The 25,328-nt window shown below is 47.1% G+C and overlaps 1 protein-coding gene across 2 annotated transcripts in view; it reads left to right on the top strand.

Moving 5' to 3' along the window:
• Window positions 1–3,135: 3,135 nt before the first annotated feature.
• The window catches only part of ADK (adenosine kinase), a 647,508-nt gene continuing 625,315 nt past the window's right edge, over window positions 3,136–25,328 (top strand). For both annotated transcript variants that reach the window (XM_078642739.1, XM_078642738.1), the window contains exon 1: window positions 3,136–3,903. In XM_078642739.1, coding sequence (XP_078498865.1) covers window positions 3,830–3,903 — 74 coding nt within the window. In that variant the 5' untranslated portion in view covers window positions 3,136–3,829. The remainder of the gene's footprint in view (window positions 3,904–25,328) is intronic.

Below are 25,328 nucleotides of genomic sequence, written 5' to 3'. Positions count from 1 at the left end.
TGCCCTTTTACAGTTTGCCGATGGCTGCCTTCAGATCTATCAGAGCTATTTGAGGAGAAGAAGTGCTCAATGGTCATAGTGGCTGAAAACGATCTTCATGTTTGGACAGGTCAGTGAGCTGGGTGATTTACTCTGGAGTTAATGGTTGACAGCTACCTGCCTTTCATCGAGCATAGAATGAAATCGGTTAACAATGCGTAATCAGTGACCTCCTAGTAGCATGAGGATCAAACGTCAATCTGCTCACAATTAAACTTTCAGCCTTCAGACAAACATATGAAGAGATCGTTTATTCATATTTAAACATTGAATTTCTGGGGCTGACAGTGTGAGGATCAAGCGCCATCTAGTGAATTTTTCTGAGTACTTCGCCCTGCTTAATATAGAGGTTTATTCGTCACTTTTATCTGTTCAGTGACAACAAGATCGGTGTTCGGAAGTCATTGCCGTCTATTACAGGTCAGACTGTGTTTTAATTCATACTTAGATGGTTTTAATATTATTGATGGGCTCATCCTCAGCGTCGTGGGAATTTGGCAGTTGCAGGCATGTATCATGCGTCATTCGAATTAACCACGAGACTCATTCTTACCTCGAGCCTCCGTCTCATGAGCTGGCGTCGTCACAAGAGTCTCTACTCTCTACACAGTCCATATCGACGTGGTTGGAGTCCGTAAGAGCACGCACCTGCCGTGAGCCACACGGTCTAAGCGTCACAAGGCGTGATGCCTGCTTCAGTGTCTTTCCATTTCCACGGGTTTGCTTACCACTTATTTTGGTGTTTACATGACGCTCTGCCCATTTTGGAAATATCGAGTGTCTCCTCATTACATTGTGAAAGGAAACCCTTATCGTGGAGTCCACTTTATTGGTGAGAATTGATCGGGGTTTAGAAGGAACTCACATCTTATTTAAAATTTATTTCCTCATTGACACAATGGACCATTCTCAACTATCTACACATCGCATGACCTACTAGAAATGCCAAGGTAGAAGATTTGTTCACAGAACTTTCTTCTTTGACAAAGTTCTCGGGTGAGAGGGTTCGCTCACCGGGGGCTATCCTATTTGCTTTACTGTGTTTTTAGTTTAAAATTATTAGAGAGTTGGTAGTAATTTTCGTTTAAAAAAAAAAAAATCGAAAAGTTGAATTTACCTGTGTTGCATCTTCAGCAACACCATGCTTTTGGCTTATTTATGTAAAGAAAAGTGTAATGAATTTGCCTGTGTTGCGCAGTTTTGCTTTCAGCAACACCAAGCCTTTAGCTACTTTATTTACAAAAATGTAATGAATTTGCCTGTGTTGCACAGTTACGCTTTCAGCAGCACCATGCTTTTGGCTTATTTATGTAAAGAAAAGTGTAATGAATTTGCCTGTGTTGCGCAGTTTTGCTTTCAGCAACACCAAGCCTTTAGCTACTTTATTTACAAAAATGTAATGAATTTGCCTGTGTTGCACAGTTACGCTTTCAGCAGCACCATGCTTTTGGTTTATTTATTTAAAAAATGAAATGTGAATTTGCCTGTGTTGTGCAGTTTTGCTTGCAACAACACCAAGCCTTTAGCTACTTTATTTACAAAAATGTAATGAATTTGCCTGTGTTGCACAGTTACGCTTTCAGCAGCACCATGCTTTTGGTTTATTTATTTAAAAAATGAAATGTTGTGAATTTACCTGTGTTGCGCAGTTTCGCTTTCAGCAACACCAAGCTTATAGCTTACTTGTTTAAAAAAAAAAAAATGTAATGAATTTGCCTGTGTTGCACAGTTTCGCTTTCAGCAACACCAAGCTTGGTAGCTTATTTAGTAAAAAAGAAAATGGTTTGGCCTGTGTCGCACTTACAGCAACACCGAGCTTTTTAAGCTTTATCTGCCACTGTTTATATTAACCATTTAATTTGCTTGTGATAATTTATGCATATATTTACATAGGTGCTACAGTTTTATTTATAGGCTGTAGGCTATACTATTCATAACTCATACATTAATCGAGTGTTTTGCTTCCAGGGAATGCATTTATATGTTATGGATTTGGCCAATCTATTTATTATCAATGCACTAAGCTTTGACTGTTTTTAGGGTAGTTACGTATGGGAGCTGGTCTCCATACACTTGTTTTTTATGCTTCAGTGTGGGTGATGCGCACACCTTTTTACACTGACTTCTCCCTGTTCAGTTTTGTGCTTAATGTTAGTATAGATTGTTGCCTACAGCTTCTTAATTCAGCCAGTAACAGAATTTTCATAATACGCATTCATTGCCCGTGTCATTTTAGTCATACTGGAAATGCCTCATAACTTATTAATGTAAGTTAATTAATTTAACTATATGATTATAGTTTGTTTTATCAAGGTTCACATTGTCGTAGCCTTCGGCTACGTGGTCTTCCCGGCTTCATTTAGTTAAGGGGTTGCCACTTTTTCCTGTGTACGGGGATTTCCACTTTATGTGGATAGGTCACTTTGTGATATTCACTCTTTCGTGCATATATCACCTGCTGTGTCTCTACTTATTTTGTTTTAATTTATTGGGTTTAATTATCCACTGTGTGTAGATTCTACGGCTTCTGTAATTTTGTGACTGTATGTGTTTTATTCTTTTGGTTGTGGTTCATTATTCCACACCTTACCTTGTCTTCTTAATTAATGCAATGTATTTTCTTTTACGATTTATTGCATATTTCTTTTCCTTCACAGCCTGTGTTAGCAATTTTACACCAATGTTAATTCATGTTGTGAATGTACTTACAGAATTTTTGTTTCTGTTCAAAAGGGGGAAGGTGATGTAGTGGTCTAGTTCTTGCTGCTCAGCCATTAGTAGTATGAATGTTAGTGGAATGTTGGTGCGCGCATGAGTGGAGTGTTGGAATGCTTGTGTGTGAGCGTGAGGATTCAGTTAGAGTCGGGCTGAGCAGCAAGTGAGCTGCTCCTGGTGGGGTCCCCCATGATACTTACCATCAGATGAATAAAACATCCTATTAATGCTACACCTTGTCCACATTCATCAAATATTCATCTATATTACAGTCTGATAGCAAAATACAGTCATTTCTATCAGGCTCTCAGGGCAGCCCGACTCAGGACCCCGGTTGCTTGGCGACCTGCCGTAGCTGGGGAGGAGAGGGGGGGCGGAGGGGAAGTGAGCGGTGGATTGTGGGGGATCTGATATGGGGCAGGGGGAGAAGGGCAGAGGGCGGGAAAGAGGAGTGAAGCGACTGGGGTTTAAGGAGATAAGACAGCAGGTTAAGGGACAGAGGAAAACTGGGACTTGAGGGAAAACAGGCAATAGTCTGAGTGACGAGGGCACGAGTAGAGCAGAGTTAACCCAGACATCCCAGAGCAGGGCATTCAAGACAAGTCTAAAAGCTAAAGGGACAAATTAAAGAAAAGAACACAGACATAAAAAACTACAGAGAGAGTAGGAGACGTACACCGCATCACTGACAGTGAGATAAGAGACGCAGAGAGCCCAAGGGTCGCTGACGGGAGGAACACGGGGTCAAGAAGTGAACGGACGCTCCCTAAACATACTGTGCTAGGGATAGACATCCGGCGAGAGAGGCAGAAATCCAGCAAAAGGGACAGACCCAAAGAAGAACAAGACACGTGAGCAGGGCAAAAGAAAAAGTGAGGGGCGGAGACAGACGAAAGAGGCAGCAGGAGGCGGTACCAGAGACAGCAACAGGCACGAGGAGAGCGAAAATAGAGTGCCAGTGGAGAAAAGGCAGCAAGAAGAGACAGACCAGAGGGCAGGGAAATACGGCAAAAGTGGATCTAGGAGAGCAGATCCAGTGCTGTAAGTTCAGGGCAGTTTCTGCACACACATAACCATGAGGATGGCAGCAGACGAGCCCCAGGCCAAGAAGATCAAGCTGGACGAAAAGGAGAAGACCGAGGGGGACGGGTAAGTTCTTTAATGGCGGCCTCGGCATTCAAATTTTGATGCATCTAGGGGAGCGGGGAGGCCCGGCGGCGTGCTGCACAGACCTTGGCATCCACATGTGTGAAATTTACAGGGACGCGACCAAAATATCTGATGTGAACACAAACCTGATTTCCAAGTGAGAAATGCTGTGTCCTTGAGGCTGTCCAGGAGTGGGACTGCTCTTAAGCGCGTGAGAGGGTTTAAAACGCTTTTTATTCCCCCTCCAAAACTTAATGCAAGTATTTTGGGGAGGGGGCAGGGCTGATCGTAGGATGTTGGGATTGTGCAGTCATTTCAAGTGTACTTTTCTGTAGCTCACAATCGACAGTAGATGTGGGACTTCTAAAAGAGTAAACATGTCAAATAAAGCACTACTCGTCATAATCGCGGTGCTGTGAGCCCCTGCACTCTTGGGCCCCAACACAACTGCACACGGTGCCCTAAAAATAGCTGTGGCACTGAGAAGCAGACTCTCCTTTAGTGGTTAATTTGTGAAAAAGTAAGAGCCAGGTCTCCCGTCAGGAGACAGCTTGCACCAACCCGTTGCACCTATTAGGGCAACTTATAACTGAACCAACTACTAACAATGAAACACTACAACTGGCGAGAGGATGTGGTGTAACGGCCAGAGCTGCTGACTTTGGCACTGTGGAACCAAGTTCGAGTCTCGGTGGCTCCACATCCTGTGATTCTGGGCAAATCACTTAATCTCCCAATGCCTACCAAAAATGAATGTGTTCTTAACTGGTGCTCATGAAAAGCGTTCCAATGCCTTTGGGTAGAGTTTGCACTATAAGCGCCGGTAATGACGATTAAGTGCCGGTGCTGAGCACCGGAAACCACTGGCTCAAATTAAGCACTGGCTTAATTTCTCTTCCTCATCTTCCCTGACCATCATTTCAATCTTGAAAAAGGCCCTCGGTCCCTCTTGGAAAAAAAATGAGCTCCTGCATTTTTCCTCCCTTCCACGTTTTGTAGAAAAGGCACCCTATGCCCTTAATGGTAGCCAGGAAAATATGCCCCAAAGCTCCCTTTTTAAAAAAACGCATTCATGATTGTGGTGCCCCTCAGACCCCAGTGCCACTGCACCTGTTAAACTAATGATAGCCACTGCATTGCCAAGCAAGCTGTCTCCTTTGTCCTTCAACAACATAGGCTCCTATCTTACACAATCCTTCTCCCATCTCTCTGATTCCCAAACCAAGGTGTCTTGTCTGCTTCAATTTTCTTCTCCAGTGGACCATTGCTACAAAGCCCTAGAATGCACTGTTCCCGAATGCTCTCCAGGCAGTATAGTAAAACTGCTACAATCTGCAGCTGCAGCACCAATGATGACTAGGCTTTACAAATCAGGCTGTTTACCCTGACCACTCCACGGGACCATCACTCATAGGCCTATTGCTCAAAGTAGGCTTTCTGACGCTTTGTGTAACTAAACACCTGTTCCGTGCGTACCAAGAGTGACCTGGGCCCTAATGCTACCAAGGAAAATGTGCATTAATGCCGCTTTCCATAGGAAGGCAGCCATTACGAGGGCCCAGTGGCAACTTACTCCCCTGACCCTAGTGTCACAGCACCTGCTGAACTAATGTCTATAATAGCCATTAAAAAAAAGTAGCCCCTCTAAATATTGCCCTGTTTCCCAGAGGCATCTCTCAGAAAAAGTGGTCTGACCATTCAAACTTACTCCCCTGACCCTAGTGCCACAGCACCTGCTGAACTAATCTCTATAATGGACATTAAATTAAAAAAAAAGTAGCCCCTATAAATATCTCCCTGTTTCCCAGAGGCATCTCTCAGAAAAAGTGGTCTGACCATTCGTAGACAAAAAAATGAGCCCCCACATAGCGCCCTCTCTTTTGTGCCATTTCTTTGATACTATCACTGTATCTCATGCTTTTCTTCTTGGGCTATTACATTTAGGCCCCAGAGGTCCAGAGGATCAGATTTCTATATCTCGAATACAACCCTACTGGCGTCAGCACCGTGTCTCGCCTTCTTACAAAAATAACCTGCCCTGAACATTTAATGCTGACCTTGATGTGTCTCTGACGGCGGGAGGAACTCCTGTGCTGTGAAACAAAGAGAGAGATTGAGAGCTAACACACATTTATTTTTCATTAAGGTGGATGGATGTTATTCTATATGCCTTTACCTGAAGGTGAAAAAGAACAAAATCTAGAATATTTTGTTCTTTTTGCCTCGTCTTTGATGCCCCCCATCTCCACACACACCCTTCCCAATTGCAGTCAGTATTACAATTCCTCACTTTTTTTTTTTACACGCTTCAAATGGTACATGTAAAGGTAGATAGCCTGGAAAAGCAACGGTCGCGCTTCGAGGCTCTCTTCATTTACAAGTGTTTGCTGATATTTGTGCCTTCCTGGGAATTGAACCAGGGGATGTGCCCCATAGTTTGAGGACCTCTGGTTCAAACCAATGAGTAGCGCATGGTGTCTCATTCTAAATCCTCTTGAGCATCAGTGATCATATCCATACAATAGAGTTGGCAAGAGGGCATCCATCCCTATCCAAAGGAGTTGCTGATTCTTTGTAAAGCTAGCCACCTTAATGCAACCATTTTCTGGGCTTTACCATTCTCTGGGTTGTTTACGTTATGAACGTTGTTTCAGTAATATTGCTGTTGTGACCTACAAGCAGTATCTCAGGCTGCTTGTGATCTGTTCACCCTTTATCCATTTAAAACTAGCTTAGTGATAATTACTTCTCATATGTCGCCATTTGGTTTTGAGGATTATCTCTTTATTCAGATAGTTTGTAGCAGAGTCATTGTTACTGAATGAGAGGTGGATGCCAGTGAGACTGAGGGGAAGGTTAGGGCTCCTCAGTGATACCCCAAGGTTTATTAACTAAGCAGATCTTGACAGGCGATCACTGCCTTGTTTGTTTTGAAGGAATGTTGGATAGTTGCAGGGATTTTGCCAAATGTTTTAAGCCCAGTGAAAACATATTGGGCGGGGAGCTTGTGTCCATGATTGGGCAGGGGGAGGGAGAAATTTGTCCATCATAGTTCCCAGAAGATTGTGTATGTTAGCTCGCATCTGTATAGTGTTCAACTGCTACTTGTGTGGCACTGTAGCAACAAAACTATCTAGAACGAGAACAGTAGCACCTGTAGATTTTGTTAGAAGAGAGTGTGGTTGCAGCGTGGCCCATTTTAGAGATTTCCTTGTGATGTTTGAGATCTGACGTGGTCTGTACATGTAATTATTAGCTAATCACTGCTGATATTTATGCCAGTTTTATAAATGTACTTGAGAAGGAATACATTGCGTTTCACAACACCTTTTTATATAAGTTCATGATCAACAAATTAATGTATGGTAGGTGTGTTCTATCCATTTGTTTCGATCCAAGCTCTGTGCGATTATATGGATAACTTAGCTATCACGGGATATAAATATGCTGGCAAAATCTGTTTGTTTCAAGCCGTCTGTGGTTGTCTGGAGTGGCTTTTTGTGCCCTAAGATGCTGTGTTAAAGATTACTTAATGGTGTTTTGTAGAGAGTTGAGGTTAGCACAGTGGTCTGAAGCAAATGCCATGTTTTTAGACTTCCGGAAGATTAGATGTTTTATTTTTAATTTTTATGTTGAGTGGCAAAGGGAACCAAAGATTTTTGGCTTTAACGGAGAAAGAACAACCACTCATTTATAACTTACTTAAAGACTGGCACTTTATTTTGTAGGACAATATCGGAGCGAAAACTGCAGTGAGGACATTGATTTGGTTAAGTTTTGCAGAAAAAAACTTTTGTCATCTCTGAAGTGACATTGGCTACCATTGCAGTGTCAATGGGGTTTTCTACCATGAATTCAGGCCATATGATGCAGGAGGATTCTAACCGTTGAGTTTTGAAGCTATTGAAATTTGTGATGAATTTTGGTGCCTGTAGGAAAAGATGTTTGTGCAGTTGAGATCAGAGAGAATACAAGGGAAGCTGTAGTTTTAGGTCTTTGGGAAAATGCTAGGTGTCGGAATATCTGTTTCTGGATTCTATGTATATTAATCGAGGGCTTTTGTAGGGAATCTCCTTGGGGGTTCCAACATTAAGTCCACATCTAACAGGATTCCAAGGCTTTTCCCGTTGAGGGGAGTGCCTTTACTAGATCTGTAGGCCACAGTGAGATATTTTGTGTAGATGGCTAGTTTCCGCGTCTGAGTATAGTTTTGGTGGTTATCTGTCATTCACTATTTGACTGCTATTAAGCAAAACAAAATTATCGAGGGCATGACCAGGCAGCTGAAAGTCTCGGGTGCGGTTCTTGACTTGATTAGAATGGTTTCCAGATTGTCCTGGTTCAGGTCCTTACACACACATGCACACAGTCTTCTATTCAGGTGGAAAGGTATTGCAATATTTCAGTAGTGTGATGTTGAATGGAATGGCGAGTTGGTAGCTCCAAGTCGGGGAAAGCGTTTGAAAGTAAACTCACCATGGTTAACCGCATGGGCGCTAGCGGTTTTCCTGCTGCGCACTGCGTTTTTTTTAAAAACGCGTTACATGACGAGCTCAGCTCGTCATGAGCGTACGAGCGTCGTCACTCATGACGAGCTGAGCTCGTCATGAGCGCGGAAGGGGTTAACAAAGAAAATCAATCCAGGGTGTGACTTGACTAGTAGTACCTTGAATTAGTGATGAGTTGTAAATTGCTAAGCTCGAAGTCCGGAGATTAGCTCTGAGAACGGAAACAGAGTTGCAGAAGCTCGTTGTGAAACTGGCTCTGTGAACGTATTGGAAGGTAGGAGATGGAGACATTATTGGTTGGTCTGAGTCGCAGATGACCTGTAAAGCCATCTCTAATCCACATGCTCACAATGACCTGACTATATCAGAGCTGCGTCATAGCAGAGAAGAGCTTTCTTTTTAGAAGAGCCTACATGCATCTTCCTTGCTCCACATGCAGGCCTATAGAATTCTTTCAGCTGATTTTTTACAAAGTAATTGTTTTTTAAAATCTCAAGGCTTATGGGATATTGTGCACTGAGAGGCTAGGGAAACTGACATGAGATGGCTTAAAAGGGTTAGTAAAAGTTTGCTCAAAAGATATAGGGACTGATTACGAATTTGACAGTGTGGCCGCCATGCCAGAGAACCTCTGCCACACCACTAAAGCCCTACTGACTCCGCCTGCCAGATAAGGAATTTTCTCCTGGTCTGGCAGGCAGTGCTTTGGCGATCCCAGGCGGTGAGCCATTAAAAGGAACTGTAATGGGAACGCCAAACTAGTTCCTGCATGGCATGGACTGCTAAGTCCGTGCAGGGACTGGGCGTGCATGCAGACAGGGTGGCACACCATGTGCCCCCCTGCATGCATCGCAATTGCCTGAGGCACCAGTTTGAGCACACCACCTTTTTCATGGCGGACTCACTGCCATGAAAAGTGTGGTGGTGAGGAAACTCATAATATGCTTGGTGGTGCAGCAGCTGCACTGCCTGCATATTATGGCCACTAACCACTTCGCCACCAACACCGGATCAAGGATTCTGGCAGTAGCAACGGTCACCTCGCCATACTTGTAATACGGCGGGTGTACCGCAACCACAGGCCCTGAACTCGTTATCAGGCCCTTTGTTAGAGTTTGATGAAAGATGCGCTATCACAACAAGCCGTGACCAAGCCAATGATTTTGTTTTTTTTTACAGTTAAAATTCTTGACCATATTTTGATACATAAGAACTGCATGAGTGCAGTCTTCCCTAACAAAAAAGACCCGTATAGCACAGGTGACACAGAAGCAGTGCACAGTTTCTTTGAATGTGTAGATACGGTGAAGCGATAAAGCACAGGCAGAAGCAGTGCATTTTTCCTCGCATACAAAACAGATATCACGAGCCACAGCAGTGCAGACTTTTCTCGTTTAGAACAGTTGCTGCACTGGTAGCCGCTTTGTAAAACATATGCGTCCCACTCCAAAGCCACGCCCCAACCCTCTGTCCCAATTACCTTAAATGCATCAGTAAAGCAAGCCTCTCTTGGTTTCTGAGCATTTGTAAATCAGTATATAGGATAACCTAGCAGTGAGTAAACAATACAATAAGACAGGCAAGAGTAAAGGAGTGTTGGTGTGCAATCGTTGAGAAAGAGATTAAAGCCAGCAGAAAAGTGAGATTATGCTACAACTGTACAAGGTATGCTTCTGAAGTAAGGCCATGTCTGGTGTACTATGTGTAGTTCTGAAAGGCTCTTTTAAAACATAACTATGCCTTAATGTCTTGGCTGTTCTTTCCTAATCTACAGACTACATCTGGAGTGTTGTGACCAGTTCTAGCAGGGTCATCAGATTCATAGGTTTAATCCTGTAGAGGTGTGTTGTATCTACATCTAGAGTGGTCAGAATGGATGACAAATGACTGATGAATAGTTAGGGGACGGACAGCACTGCATTTTTATGGTGAATATTTGGATTTATTGTTCGGCTGGTACATAATATGTAATTGGATGTGCTGATGAACGAAGAGTGAATCGATGAAGGATGTTGTGGGTTGATGAAAACTGAGGCGGAGCACAGGCCGCACCAAGGGGAGCATAGGCAAGCGTGCGAGGAGCACTGTTGTTTGGCACTCTAGGATCAATCAATCAGCGAGGTTCAAAGGCCAGATAACACATTGAGGCATGGTAGGTGACCACCATGAGCTGCAAGGGAGAGGAGATAGAGGGTTTGTGACTATGGCAATTTGTCTCAAGAGACTGAATGTTCTGATGGTGTAAAGGATTTTGCACAGCTGGGGGAGTGGGCAAGCCCCTAAATGAGAAAGGCGTAAAGGGCGGTGAGCTGTATGAGGTAAAACAACTTGTAGCTAGGCGTGCAGTGTATTTTGTAGCCCTGAGGTGTTCCGTGACTGTGGTGGCAGGCATCACAACAGGGAGGCACGGGAGAAGGTGATCAAAATGATGTTGTGGTTTGTTGGAAACCGAATGAGCTTGTATTAGGAAGTCAATAGACTCCTAATTCGGAGAGCCCAGGGGGAGACATCTCCACCCCAATAGCAGTACCAAGTTGGGTAATGTGGTAAGTGAAAGTCTTTACCAGCAGGAGCAGGAGGAGGATGGGGTGGTCCAACAGGAACACCAGCAGCTGAAGGCACACAGAGAGGGTCGCAATGTGAAGAGTTTAGTGACAGACTGGTGTGATGAGGGAAGGTGGCTAGCATGAGGCACATCAGCTAGCATGCTTACTTTAACTAAAAGGGCCACAAGTGGTTGGAGGTCGGGTGATAGTGACCATTATTAAGAAGAGGGATAGGATTGAGGGGGTAAGATGACCTGAAATAAGTTTGCGATGTAAATCAGTGGGCAGTGAAGCAGCTGGAGAAGTACGTTGAGGTGGGTGGGGCAGGAAGCTCTGTGAACAGTTCGTTTACAGTGTTTGGAAGGTAGTGTAAGGGTTTAGTGAGCATCCGGGGGGGGGGGGGGAAGCGGGGGGGGGGCAAAGGCCTACATCATTGGTCAAAGTTCTTGTGAAGCTGACCCAGTGTCAGTCAGCATATCCAGCCTTCATCATCTACCAGTGGACTATGATACACTGATGCAGAAGCAGTTGTTTACAGAATTAAATGATCACTGTATTACTGCGGGGTATTCCACCCTAACCTGGTCACAGCTAAGTATTTTTTATTAAGCACTTGTCTTAGCCGGAAGAGTTTGTTATTGGTCAACACAATGACATGCTTTTTATCAATTTCAAAAGGAAATAGTGCAGGGGGACCTCCTTGGATTTGAATGCAACATCATTTAATAAAAGTGAATGGGATCATAAAGAAGTAAACAATCCTATTACAATGTATATTATTTCTGGCCATTTATTGTGCGGACACCATGTTTGCTGTAAATCTTTTCCGAATCTGAATATGTTTTCTCATGGAACACAACTCCTGGGAAATACGTTTCTCTTAAATATTAAATCTTACAATCATCTAATTTCTGCACGAACAAGATTGGTAACCAGCTAGAAAGGGCGCTCAGCTCAAGTTTAAGGGAAAGTTACTCAAAATTATCTCCCACGGTGCTACTAAGGGTGAAGGGTATGGTTACCAAACATACCCACTCAGATCCACTCATGTGGGACTGTTACAAAAGCTACAACGGTGCTCCCTGAGCACTCAAAACCAAATTATTTAACAAATTTCCATCCAAAGACATCAAATTCTTCAAACTTTGCACGATATGTATGGCGCTCATGTATCGTGAGTATATTAGGGATACAAAGATGGCGCTAACGTAGGACGCCGGCTACCGGTGAGGAATAGTGTATATCGGTGCACATGATAGAGATTTGGTGATTAGTGTTAAGGGAGATTTTGGAACCGACGCTGGGAAATTGGAAGGCTTCCGAAATTTGATTTGAAACCATGGGGAAAGCATGACGAGTAGAGGATTCTGACATAATTGATGATTACGAATTTACGTCATGGGACAACGTACATACGGATACTGATTTGCAGGACTTTTTGTGGAGTAACAGAGGATTTTCTGTTGCGATTGTGCAGGATAGCCCTGAGGAAGTCATTGTGCTTTACATAGCACGACGAAACACGTGTTGGCTGCGTTTTGAAGAAAACAGTGGATGAATAAAATCTAACTGGAACACAAGGACTGTATTGACTGGATCAATATAAGGACTGGAATATATTTGTCTTCCTGCAAAGTTTGACGAATTCGATGTCTTTGGATGGGAAATTTGTTTAATAATTTGGTTTTGAGTGCTCAGGGAGAACCTTTGTATCTAATTTCTGCACTCCAAAAAATCTGCCGAATCAGGCATAAGAGCTGCCCTGAGAGACGGTCAAGGGACTTCTCTGCACTTATTATGGGTAGAATTTTTCACATGAAACATTTTATTGGATTCTATCCCGAAAAGTAGGGAAAAAAGAAAAAAATAAGGTTTTTGAATCAACATACCATGACGTTCTTGATGACATCACACATTACACAGGTTATGGACCTTACAGGTCAACAAAATGAGCTTCCATGCCAATTATCCCCTTCAGCATTAAATGTTATCAGCGACAAACTAGGACCCAAACATACAGCAGTAAAACAAAATTCTCCGATATTGGCACCTCTCACTCCAAATTTTAAAGTTCTTTTGTGGGCAACCACTAACTTGATACATCGGTCTCTCTAGATACATTATAGTAATCCACTGCACTTTGCCACCCTTCCAGGGAGTTGGTATCTTTGTAGTGCCTGTCAATATCTCTTTTAGTAATAAGAAGCCTCAGACACAGCAGGCCGATTTGAATTTATTAGAGACCAGGTCAACATTTTGTGCAACATGACCACTCTAGGTTCTCCGATCATGTTTTTTTAATTGCAACACCTCAGCCAGTGCAGGAAGAACCCTCTTCCGAAGAGGCATAATTACACTGCAGCTCTGTATTGTGTGGACGAAGTCACCTAGTAAGTATGCAGCTCAGGCAAAGTGTAGAGACATCAAAGCCAAACCTCCACAACTTGAGCTCAACAATGAAGATATTTTAACTGAGTACGGTGAAATGGAGATATGCCTTCACCTATTTACTGGGGGGCCTGCACTCTTGGAGAGGATTTTTTGAAGTGTTCCTTCCATCTGACCTACTAACAAAGGAGATATGTGTGAACTATGTCTTCTTTACCTGAGATAAAGCTATGCTGCCAGAAGGCTGTCAATGTTTTAATATTGGGGTAATACTCAAACAGTTATCATTGCATTGGGAAACATAATTAATCTTGTAGGATATTGGGAAACCTGAGCATTATGAAAACGGATTCAACAGGAATAGTTCTAGCACACACAAGAAGCCAGAATAAATACCTTTTCTGTTTATGATAGTTGTATGGAATGGGGCCTTTTTAGTGTTTCCGCCTGGTGTGTTAGCCATGGAGTGATAGAAGTGTGAACTGTAGTATCTTTAGCTGTGACAAAACCATGCTGCTATGAGGATATTTTATCTCCGCAGTTGTATCTAAAATTTTATTGATGAATGAATGCATTTGATTGCTTATTTAATAAAAACCATTGCAAAACCAACCCCATAATGTGAGCTATAATAATACAATAGACGGAGTGGAAGAATATCATTACACATATTAAAGATCATAAATACTGAAACATTCAAAACAAGCTACAGCTTGACATAGCTGCCTAATGCAGACGTCACTAGATGTAGTAGGAACATGCGAGAGATCACAAAAGTCAAGCAAACATTTGTTCTCTCAATAGATCCTACGACTAAATCCAAAACTTTACAGCATATAAACAGTGTAATTCAATAGTTAATGGCTTATTACAATCCAGAAACCGCACAGACGGTGTATGCCGGCCCTTGGAACAGAATGTAAAAGTTTGTTAGGCACATAACTGCTGTATTTCTATAAAACAGATTGGTATCCATTGGCTGTACAACTGGTGCCAGTATCCTTTACTACTTTCAAGGATGTAGCCAATTCCATACAAGGAATGTTGAATCTACACCTTGCAGCATCATATTATTTTTCTAACTGTCAAATGAATTAATGATGGTTTGAAAACTCTTCCATTCTACCCGCAATCTTTGGCAGAAACATAGTATGTGCATTAAGCTTTTAAAATAGTATCCACGGAACCTGCAGCGCTTGTTTTTGCCTAGTGTTTTTGCATTCTTGATGGATCTCTCTTATATCAAACAGCCCAAGTCATAACCTGGCTTGCTCCCCTTCGATTTTCAATGCCATTGCCTCGGTCAGATAGGATTGGAAAATGCCTGAAATGTATGTATTTTTTTTGTAAAATATATTTTTATTGTATTTATTCAGAGGAAAAAGGGGAAGGGAGGAAAGGGGGAAAAGAAAGGGAATAGGCGACAACCCCGCCACAAATCCCACACAGGGGAGTGTAATAAGCTGTAACGAAAATGCTGTAAGCAGTCCACGATAGTACACGCTACATCAGGTACGGACAGACACAACGCTCGTGCCTTCCCAATGGACCAAAGAAACACTGTCCAGAAGCAATCAAGGAAAGGTGCTTGAAGCCATAGCAGTTCCTAGGCACCAAGCTAAGCAGAGTCGCAACAATAAACAGTAACCAAAAAAAAACCCCAACTGGATCTCCCCCCCCCACCCCCCACCCCTCCCCGGTGGTGACGACACAGCCATGCTCCCACACATCCCGGAGGCAGGACACACAAACCAATCATACTTGGAACAAGTGCAAAGCTCGTAGCGTGGGCGGGCATACAGCAGACGGGAGTCCAGATGACAAAAAGCGGACTAGTGGACCCCATCGAAAGTGGAAATTCTTAAAGTCCCCCAGGAAGATGTCCGGCATTCTCTCCATGCTCAGAAGGCCCCACAACCTCGAGTGCCACAATGATACAGCCGGTGCTTGCGGCTTTTTCCACGCCGCCGCCAGGGTGAGCTTAGCCGCCCCGAGACATAACCACTGAATACGCTTATCAGCCTTAGTCTGGTGTTCCATCAATGGGTCTCGAAGACCCAACAGGACATGAGCCACCGAGTCTGAGATCGGGTACCCCAATATCTCCTTGATGTGGGAGAGAATCTCCGACCAAAAGGGGCGGATGATCGGGCAATCCCACCAAATATGGTGGAAATCACCCAACAGGCCACACCCTCTCCAGCAACGGTCCGATGACGTAGGAAAGATGCGATGGAGCCTGGAGGGGTACAGGTACCAATCATACATCGTTTTCAGATGGGCTTCCCGAAGGCTCACAGAGTGATTGTGTGCTGCCACATCCCTCCAGAGGTGTTTCCATTCCGTGTCAGAAATGTCCCGCTCCAAAATGCTCTCCCATCGTTCCATATATCGAGGGCGCGGAGCAATCGCCGTGCGCAGGAGCAGGCTGTATAAAAAAGAAATCGCTCCCCGCATCGTCGAAGTGCGAAGTAAGAAGGATTCGAAGAGAGAGAGTGGACGAGTAGCCGCCTCACGCACCCCCTCTGTGGTCGCCCAGTGAAGAATCTGGGCATGGCGATAGCTCTCTGTGGGTAAGAGACCATAATCACGCATACAATTATGGAAGGTGAGGGGTACGTTCCCATGAAACCAGTGCGTAAGCGCCCGACATCCACCCTCACGCCACTGGCGATAGGGACCCTCCTGAGCGGACGGCGGAAAGGCCGGATTAAAGTGGATAGGAGTGAAGGGAGATGGGAAAGTGGTCCATCGATCGTCACCAGTGACCGTATCCCACACCTTTAAAACCGTGCTAGTGGGTGTGCTAATGTAAGCATTCTTTGGGCGATCTATCTTAGGCTTCCACGCCAGGTCCCAGATTGACCTACCTGCCACTGCCCGGTCCATATGTAGCCAATGCTTCTCAGAAAGCTGCTGGGTCCACTCAACTATCACCCGCAGCTGTGCGGCCTTGTAATACAGTAGCATGTCCGGGAGTCCAACTCCCCCCTCCTCCCTAGGCCGACGAAGCGTCGTAAAGGGTATCCGAGCCCGGCCCCCCTGCCAAACAAACTTCAGCATCATCGTCTTCAGGCGGCGAAAGAAATCTGCGTCCAAAGGTATAGGTAGGGCCTGGAAAAGGTAAAGGAACTTGGGGAGGAGGACCATTTTAAGGGCATGTATCCGACCGAGCCATGAAAGGAACTTTGGCTTCCACCGGTCAAGGTCATTGCGCACCGAGGCCAACGGGGGGGAAATTCGCCGCAAAGAGGGAGCCCACAGTTGGCGTGAGGCGTACCCCCAGGTACAGTAAGGACGAGGGGGTCCAAGACAAAGTCGTCATTACGCGTAGTCGGTCTACCTCCGCTGAGGAGAGGGTCAAATTCAGGACATGCGACTTGTCAAAGTTGACTCGAAATCCCGCCACTGCTTCAAACCTGGATAGCTCCTCATGGACAGGCGGCAGGGACTGAGCGGGGTCACCTAAAGACAGCAGGACATCGTCTGCAAAAAGAGAGATTTTGTGTTGCTCCCCCGTGAAGGGTATGCCTTTGATGCGGTCATTCTCCCGAATCGCTAATGCCAGAGGTTCAATACTCAAGGCAAAGAGGAGAGGGGAAAGAGGGCACCCCTGCCTCGTACCTCTAGAGTGGGGGAAGGCAGCCGATCGGTGCCCGTTAATCAGTACCCTCGAGGTAGGACGATGGAAATTAGCCTGCAGCATTGTAAGGAATTGGTGGGAGAATCCGAAAGCAGTCAGGGTGCGGAACAAGAAGCCCCAATCGACTCGGTCAAAGGCCTTTTCAGCATCCAGACCTACCAACACCGCAGGAATCCGGAACCTAGAGGCCTTCTCAATCAGGTGGATCACTCTCCGTAAGTTGTCGTGAGTCTGCCGTCCCTTAATGAAACCAGATTGGTCCGGATGTATAAGGGCCGGCATCAGATCTTGCAACCGGCGGGCGACGAGAGAGGAATACAGCTTGGCATCCACATTTAATAAGGCTATTGGGCGATACGAGGTACAGCTGGAGGGATCCTTCCCCGATTTGGGGATCACAGATATCAGGGCCTCAGCCATAGTGCCCGTGGTCTCCCCGGCTGTCGCCATGCTATTGAAAAGGGAGACCAGGCAATCGACAAGTTCCGAGGCAAACGACTGGTAAAAATAAGCCGTGTACCCATCAGGCCCCGGGGCTTTATTGGGTTTCAGGGCCTTGATCGCTTCAAGGACTTCCTCCCTAGTAAAGGGGGCAGCCAATTGGTCATTGCTGACGGCAGAGACCTGTGGGAGGGGGAGGCCGGATAAAAAGGCGTCTTGCGCCTCCGCATCTAGAGAATCGCCTGTATAAAGCGTCTCGTAGAACCGCCCAAAAATATCCGCCTTATCCCCGTCCCGATGTTGAATCGTGCCTCCCGGGTCCCGGATTCCCCCTATATATTCCCCCTCCCTTTTTTCTCGAAGCTGGCGTGCCAAATGGCGGCCCACCTTGTTCCCCATAGCATACGAACCCCGGCGCAACCGCAAGAGGGTTAGTTCAGAGCGGTTGGTGTAATGCGCCTTCAACTTCCCCCTAATAGCCGTCAGAGGTCGGAGTGTCATGCGAGAAGGATTCAGTTTGTGGGCCCGCTCAAGTCTCTCAAGCTCAGCCTCCAAGGTCTCTCTCTCCTCCCTACGCAGGCGATTAAGAGCTGCATTAAGCCCTATGCAGGTGCCCCTCAGTGAGGCCTTACAAGCATCCCAGGTATTAAACACCGAGGTGTCCGAGCTCGGGTTAAGCGTCAAGAACTCCCTAATGGCTTTCCTGAGTTCCTTACAGGATGCCTCATCACGCACCAAAGCCGCCGGAAAGTACCACTTCCGATACCCATCCCCCCTCACTGACCACTGAAGCTGGAGTGTCAAGAGGCCATGATCTGAGACAGAGAGAGGAAAGATCGTAGAGGCCCGGACATCTCCCCTAAGGGCCTGATTCACAAAAATATGGTCAATGCGTGAGTAGGTGTGGTGCACATGAGAAAAAAACGTATAGTCCCTGGACTGCATATTCACCGCACACCACCCATCTGGAAGACCCAGCTCCTCCATCCTTTGCTTAGTCACAGCAGAGAATACGCCAGAGTCCGACCTCTGGGCACGGGAGCTATCCACAACCTGATCCCATACCATATTAAAGTCCCCCATAACCACCAGGTGACCCTCGACGAAGGCCCCCACCGCATCCAACAGTCCCTGAAGAAAATTATTTTGCTGGGCATTCGGCACATACACCACTACAAACGTACACAAGCGCCCATGAAGCACCCCTTTAACCATCAGCCACCTGCCATCCTTATCGCTATTCACTCCGAGAGGCTGGAACTGTATAGAGGACCGAAACAGAAGGGCCACCCCTCTATGCTTAGTAGAAGCGGAAGACCTGTATATGAGGGGGAATTGCTTATGTCGGAGCCGGAGCTCATCCCTACGGGCCAGGTGGGTCTCCTGGAGCCCCACCACATCTAATTGGTGATCCAAGAGGTATTTCCACAATTTCAGGGGCTTCTGCGGCGAGGTAAGGCCTTTTATATTCCAGGTACCCAAACTAATAGGCATGTGGGTAGTTCGGGCCTCCCAGCTCTCCAGCAGCTAAATCCAGTAAACCCCCTTCCTCTCGGCAATCCCCCTCTCCAGACACCTCCCAGGCCCAGGAAGTCTCCCCTCACACCAGCCCAGACACGCACAACTGACCACCCGTCGTCACCACCCCTCCCCCCCCATCCCCCAGCCCCCATCCACCCAACATCACCCCTCCTTTCCCCATTCTGCCCCCCACCTACCCCTCAACTCCCCAACTACCCAACACACAAACAGAATGAGTCCCAAGGTGGACAGTCCCCGTAGTAAGTCTCCCAGGGGGCATAGTCGGAGACCCAAGAACGAGTCTCCCAGGGCCAAAGACCGGGGTGTCTTCTCGGAAAGTACATTCATCGCCCCGTTACCTGTAGGTGCGTGCCCCTCCGGCACCAAGGCAAGCAGGACGAAGATCAGGCCGCCCCAGAGCTCTGCTGCGACGGCGGAAGCGTGGCGGAGGCCTAAGCATTTCCTCGTTCCTGAAGGCTAGTCGGGCTTCCTGCAATTCTCCGGGCCCACCCTGTGCCAGGACGATGAACGGCGCCTTCTCCGCGGTGAGGAGCTCCGACGGTCGGGTGTCGGGGTCTCATCCTCAAGTCCCAACAGCTCTTTTGCTTCCCGGAGAGAGCGAATCTGAGCCAACCTGTTCTGCCATCGAAAGATGATCCGGAAAGGGTGCCCCCAGGAATAGGAGACATTGTGCTCTCGGAGGTAGGTAGTGACAGGACGGAACTCGCGCCTCTTCTGGAGCGTCGTCGCGGCCAAGTCCTCGTAAAGCTGAGGGCGATGATCTCTAAATTGTAGGGAGGGTATGTCTCGCGCCTTCCTCAGAATCCTTTCCTTGACCTGGAAGTCGTGGACGCACACCAGTATATCAGGGGGGGGACCTCCGTTCCGCCGGGGCAGGCCCACTCTATGAACCCGATCCATTCTGATCTCCTGCACGTCTTCCTCATCCAGAATCTGAAGAAAGAGCGCCTGCACATATTCTCGGAGATCCCCCGCCTCACCGTCCCAGGGAACCGCCCGAATGCGAATGTTGTTCCGGCGGGAACGGTTCTCCAGGTCTTCCGCATGGGCCTGCAAGTCTATATTCTGTTCCATCAGGCGGAGCACGTCCTGCTGCAGCAAGTGCACATCATTGGCCATGCTAAGGTCGTGATCTTCCAGGGTGGCCACTCTTTCCCCAATGCCGTCGACGTCCCGCCGCACCTCGCGAAGATCCGACGTCAGCTGGGCGCGAAGCTCCGATATATCATCTTTGATGGAGGTAAAAAGTTCCTTCATGAAGGCCTTAGTTGCGGGGGCCTCATCGTCAGATCTCCCCGATGATGAACTCTGGCCAGGGGAGGCCGGAGCCTGAGAGTTCTTGGCAGCCCCCTCTTTCCCAGCCTTCACTTTGCGGGGATTATTGGCCATCACTGCTCCAGTGCCTTGCTCCCAAGAGTCGGAAGAGCGTCCCGCAGAAGGATGGAGGACAGGCAGGGCAATCACAAGTGCGCCAGTTGTCTCTCACCGCTCCAAGATCCCAAGGCAGTCTCAAGGCGGCCACTACAGGAATGCTGCAGACGCTGGGCAAGCCGGTGCCACCACCTCGATCTCACTCCGTGCACCCAAAGCCCCAGCCGCAGCAACTAGCTCCAGATGTGCCCTCACCGCAAGCAGGTCCACAACTGTAAGGGAAGCCCCGCAGCTCCAGCTCCCACCGCAACGCCCGCAGCTATCCACAACCTCAGCTGCGCTGATCGCTCGGGGGGTCCACCTCTCCCCTCCCTGCCGGCCCCTCAGGTTCAGTCTCGTAAACCAGTCCCCAACACGCAGGGGGGGCCACACCGGAGCTGTATGGTCAATCCGCAGCCTCCCCAGGGCTCTCAGCGACTGTTCACCCAAGTGAAGGGCCCACTGCTCATCCGCCTCCTCACCGCTATGTCTCTCACCTCAAGGGGCCCCACAGTCACGACGTCCCACGTCTTCGCCGCGATCTTCAGGCCTCAGGTCCGGCCAGCCACACCTCGTGGGCCCCAGACGAGGGACCCGACTCAGCCAATGATCATGGGGGGGCCCCACCACAGTCCCCACAGGCCGCCACCACCACTCTCCGCAGATCGGGGGGTCCGGACGAGGCCCCCGGCAGCAGGTCAGCACGTCCGGCAGCTAGGCCTCAGACCCCGGCCTCGAGTGCGCCGACAGCCGTAGCGCAATGCCGGGTCCTTGGCCAGGAGGCTCCGCCCCCTCCCCGGCGCCGAGACTGATGCGCCGAGCCGGCCTCCTCTCGTCTCCGCTGGTTCCCTTCCACTCCGTGGCACCCGGTCTCGATGCCCCCAGCTGCGATGGGCCGTCGGGTCCCCGCCAGGGTCCCCACTCCGCCTCTCCGTGGTCCGGCCTCGGCGTCACCCAGGCCGCGGACACCGCCGCCGTCCCCGCCTCGCCACCGCGGGCTCAGAGACCGCCGGAAAGCACTCCTCCGTCGGCCGCTTCAGTGATGAGGCTCCGGAGCAGCCCAAAACCCCAGGTAGGCACCCGGGGACAGTGCTAGACAAAGCTATTTCAGGGCCCGGCGCCGGAGGGGACAAATGCACGTCCTACTCCGTCGCCATCTTGGCCACGCCCCGAAATGTATGTATTTAACTCTCAACCTGCATGCTTTACTGAGGAACAGGCTTCAACATCAGATTCTTAATGTTGGCTTTTTAAAATAGATTCAAATTGAATCTGTAACTTATTTCTTCCAAGCTAAGTGCACTTTTAATGAATCCAGGGCACTTAAACGAGATGTATCAAGTTCATTATTTGTATTATTACTCACAGTTTGTACTTCTGCCGCAATGTAGCCTTTATATTGCTCAGCATTTTGACAATACTGGAGCCTTATTGTGCCAAAAGCGTGCACTGCTGTCTGCTTAATTAAATAGCATTTCAGGCGCATCTGGTTCTGTGATGTAGAAGAAGCAAGGTTGACGAATCGTGGGCTATCTTCAGGCACTTCATTAAATTAACAGGAAGAACCTCACGTACCAGAACAAGGGTATACATATTGCTCTGATCACATCTAAAAATGGCTTTAATAGTGGCCCTTTTAAATTCCTCGCAAGATGTGCCACAGTGAATGCTAGGAAATTTGCTTTAGGTTTCAGTGAGATAAATTCGATAAACGGCTTGCTCTGTCCTGGATCCCAATCACTTTTACAATGAGGCTTTTGCAGTGTATTCCCTATTCATGTACTATTTTGCCCTCTTACATATTTTCCTACCAAACATGAGCACGTTTAACTTGGAAGTATTCAGTTGATTGTCAAAGAAATACTTTGCCAAGCCCTTTAATATGTGCGGTAACATTATGACGGTTCTGTCCAGAACATGGTCCTCCAACGAGTGCCTCAGGTGGTACTGGTAGCCCTCAAATGACTCCCGAGTAGCTCCCCTATGTATAGCCCAACCTAGAATATTAAAAGGTTTTGTTTGGTTGAATTAGATATACTTCTGAATATTAAAAAGGATATATGTAAAATAAGCTGATTTTTCAGATTTTTTTAAATTTGTCTGGGTTTAAATGGCTGCATTGGGTAATCTTATTACTGATGTACGTATTCCTGCTTGCATTGCATATGATTGCTATGACAACTAGAGGCATTCACAATTTGAAGTGTGTGTGTGTGTGTGTATGTGTGTGTGTATATGTATATGTGTGTGTGTGTGTATATATATATATATATCTCCAGAACAACTCTGCAAGGTCCCCCACCAGAGTATCCACAGCACAGAGGGACTCCACAGCATGGCAAGTCTCTTTAAATTATTTTTATTTTTCCTCTAACACCATGTGCAAAAAACAGGATGGTCGACTCGTTTCAGTGAATGCCTTCAACTGGACCTATATATGTGTGTATGTATATGTATGTGTGTATATATATATATATATATATATATATATATATATATATATATATATATATATACTAGCAGCCCGTCCCAACCTTGTCCGGGAGCTTTCGGGCTTCCCCCTACCCCCGCCTGCCCCGACATTGCCCAGCAGCCCATGCCCCCGCCTGCCCCGACCCTCGCGTGGCCTGAGTCAATGGAGGTGTTAGTCCCCGTCCCCCGCCTTCCCCGACCCCCACCTGCCCCGACATTGCCTTTTGTAACTCCCCGTCCCCCGCCTGGCCTGACACCCGCCTGCTTACCTCAGCCACCGCTCCTGAGTTGACAGCTCCTCGCCGCTCTGCTCCTCACCCCTTGTCCTGAGTCAATGGAGGTGTTAGTCCCCGTCCCCCGCCTTCCCCGACCCCCGCCTGGCCCGACATTGCCTTTTGTAACTCCCCGTCCCCCGCCTGGCCCGACACCCGCCTGCTTACCTCAGCCGCCGCTCCTGAGTTGACAGCTCCTCACTGCTCTGCTCCTCACCGCTTGTCCGCCGCCGCTCCTCCCCCGCGCCATGTCCGCCTCTCCGCTGGTCGCACCGCCGCTGGCCTGTCCGCTGCTCCTCACGTGACCGCTCCTCCCCCGCGCCATGTCCGCCGCTCCTCTGACGCCGCTCCTCGACGTGAGCACTGACGTCGCGGCAGGCGCTACTTTGGGGGGACTACTTTTTTTTTATATAAATTTTTTTAAATAAGGTTTATTTTTAAACTTTATATAGCCTATAACCATCTACACACCCTAACGATTTCTACGGTGTATCGGGTGTGTAGATTGGCGCAGTGGTTCCGGAGTTTACCCGCCTCAAAGCCTGAAAGTTTCTCCTTTATTATAGTAGTATAGATATATATATATATTTGGTGGTGCCCGCTAGTAATCCTGCATGCACTGGGCACTAATGGAATCCTGTCTAAAGTGGTCACTTTTGTAACACTGCTCATTTTTGTAGTAGCTCAGGATGTTTTTTATTCATCATAAGTAGCTTTCATCATAGCAAAAGTTGGATATCCCTAGTCCAGAATGATTGCGTCTAGGTGAGCAAGCCACTAAAAGCTCTGACTTAGCTAGATGGCCTCTTGGTCCCTCAAGCCAAAACATTGCAGCATTGACCTGCCTTACAGTGTAGTGTCTACTCTGAACGTGAATCCCGCTCTCTTCTTCAAAAGATACCTTCCTCTTTCCCAGCCCTGCAACAGGGTAGGGGTGCAAGGATTGGGGAGAGGAGGTTAACCTCATTCTTAGCTGCTTGTGACTTGTTCCCAAGGGAGTTGTGGGAAAGCGCCTATCCTTCCTTGGGGCAGAAAATTGAGTATAAGACTGTGGATTCTACACGAGTTTTCGGTGCTCGCTGCACTGCTACTACTACTGTCTAATCCTCGAGCCTTTGTATGTTTTGTACGCTGTGTTAGGATGGGAGGGAGGGGTTGGGAGTAAAAATGAGTGGGTCTCTGCAACATCGGGCATCTTCACAAATTGGTACTGCTACTGATCCGGTAAACATTTACTGGTAAACTGAGCTAGTATAAACGAAGCTCTAAACAAATAAACTTGTTTCATGCACCGTTTTCATCTGTACACTTTGAACAGTGCCTAACATCCTCAAATCAAAGAAAGGAACTGTAAATGAAAGGGAGGTGTGAGCACCTTTTGGGCTTTCTTGGTACAGCAAGCCAGAATTAACAGTTGTCTCCTCTCTCTCTGGACATTCATGGATAGTGGGTGACCGGACTATGTCACCCTCACCTTTTCTTTTATTGCTCTCTCCTCCTCCGCTGCACTGCATAGTTTTTGCCCATGCTGTATTTTTTTTTTGTTTCTATGGTTTGCTTCCTTACTGCCGGCCTACTATGTAATGTAATGTCATTCTGCTGTTTACTGTGTGTTTGTAAAGCGCTCTGATACTTACAGGTTAAGCTAGCGCTATATAAAACTTTAAAATAAGATGTGCTCTCCCAAACACGGAGTGACTGGAGAACTGTCAAGTGTAAAACATAGTGCCGGCAGCTCTTGTGCGCCTCCTATGTGAGCAGAGCTGCCAGTGCATGGGAACGGCACATAGTCCTTAAAGTGGGGTCCTATGGGAAGAAGGCATAATGCATGCACAACCCATAATAAAATCGACTTCATACTAGATGACTTTGATCTAATTGCGTAACAGGCTCAATAAGGCAACTATAAGCATAAGACGGCCCAGAAGCATTCAGGGGTGTTCCGCTTAATGCCTCATTGGGGTGCAAAGCGCCATATAAATGTTACTACAGTACTTCATGAGACAAACATTACCAGAGGTAAGGGCCATCCAGACCCGCAGACCCTCATTGTGATACCACATAGCGCCACTCATAAAATAACTTGATTGCATGCATTGGGCAGGGTCTTCTCTAATATAATGTTATATCCACCTCCTCTGCTAAAATAATTTTACTTTTGCTGTTTCAAAATAATCTGCATGTGTTGTAGTAAAACTGGGCA

Source organism: Lissotriton helveticus, chromosome 5_1, assembly GCF_964261635.1.
Source record: "Lissotriton helveticus chromosome 5_1, aLisHel1.1, whole genome shotgun sequence".
Taxonomy (NCBI): domain Eukaryota; kingdom Metazoa; phylum Chordata; class Amphibia; order Caudata; family Salamandridae; genus Lissotriton; species Lissotriton helveticus.
This window is presented reverse-complemented; position numbering and strand designations above follow the sequence as displayed.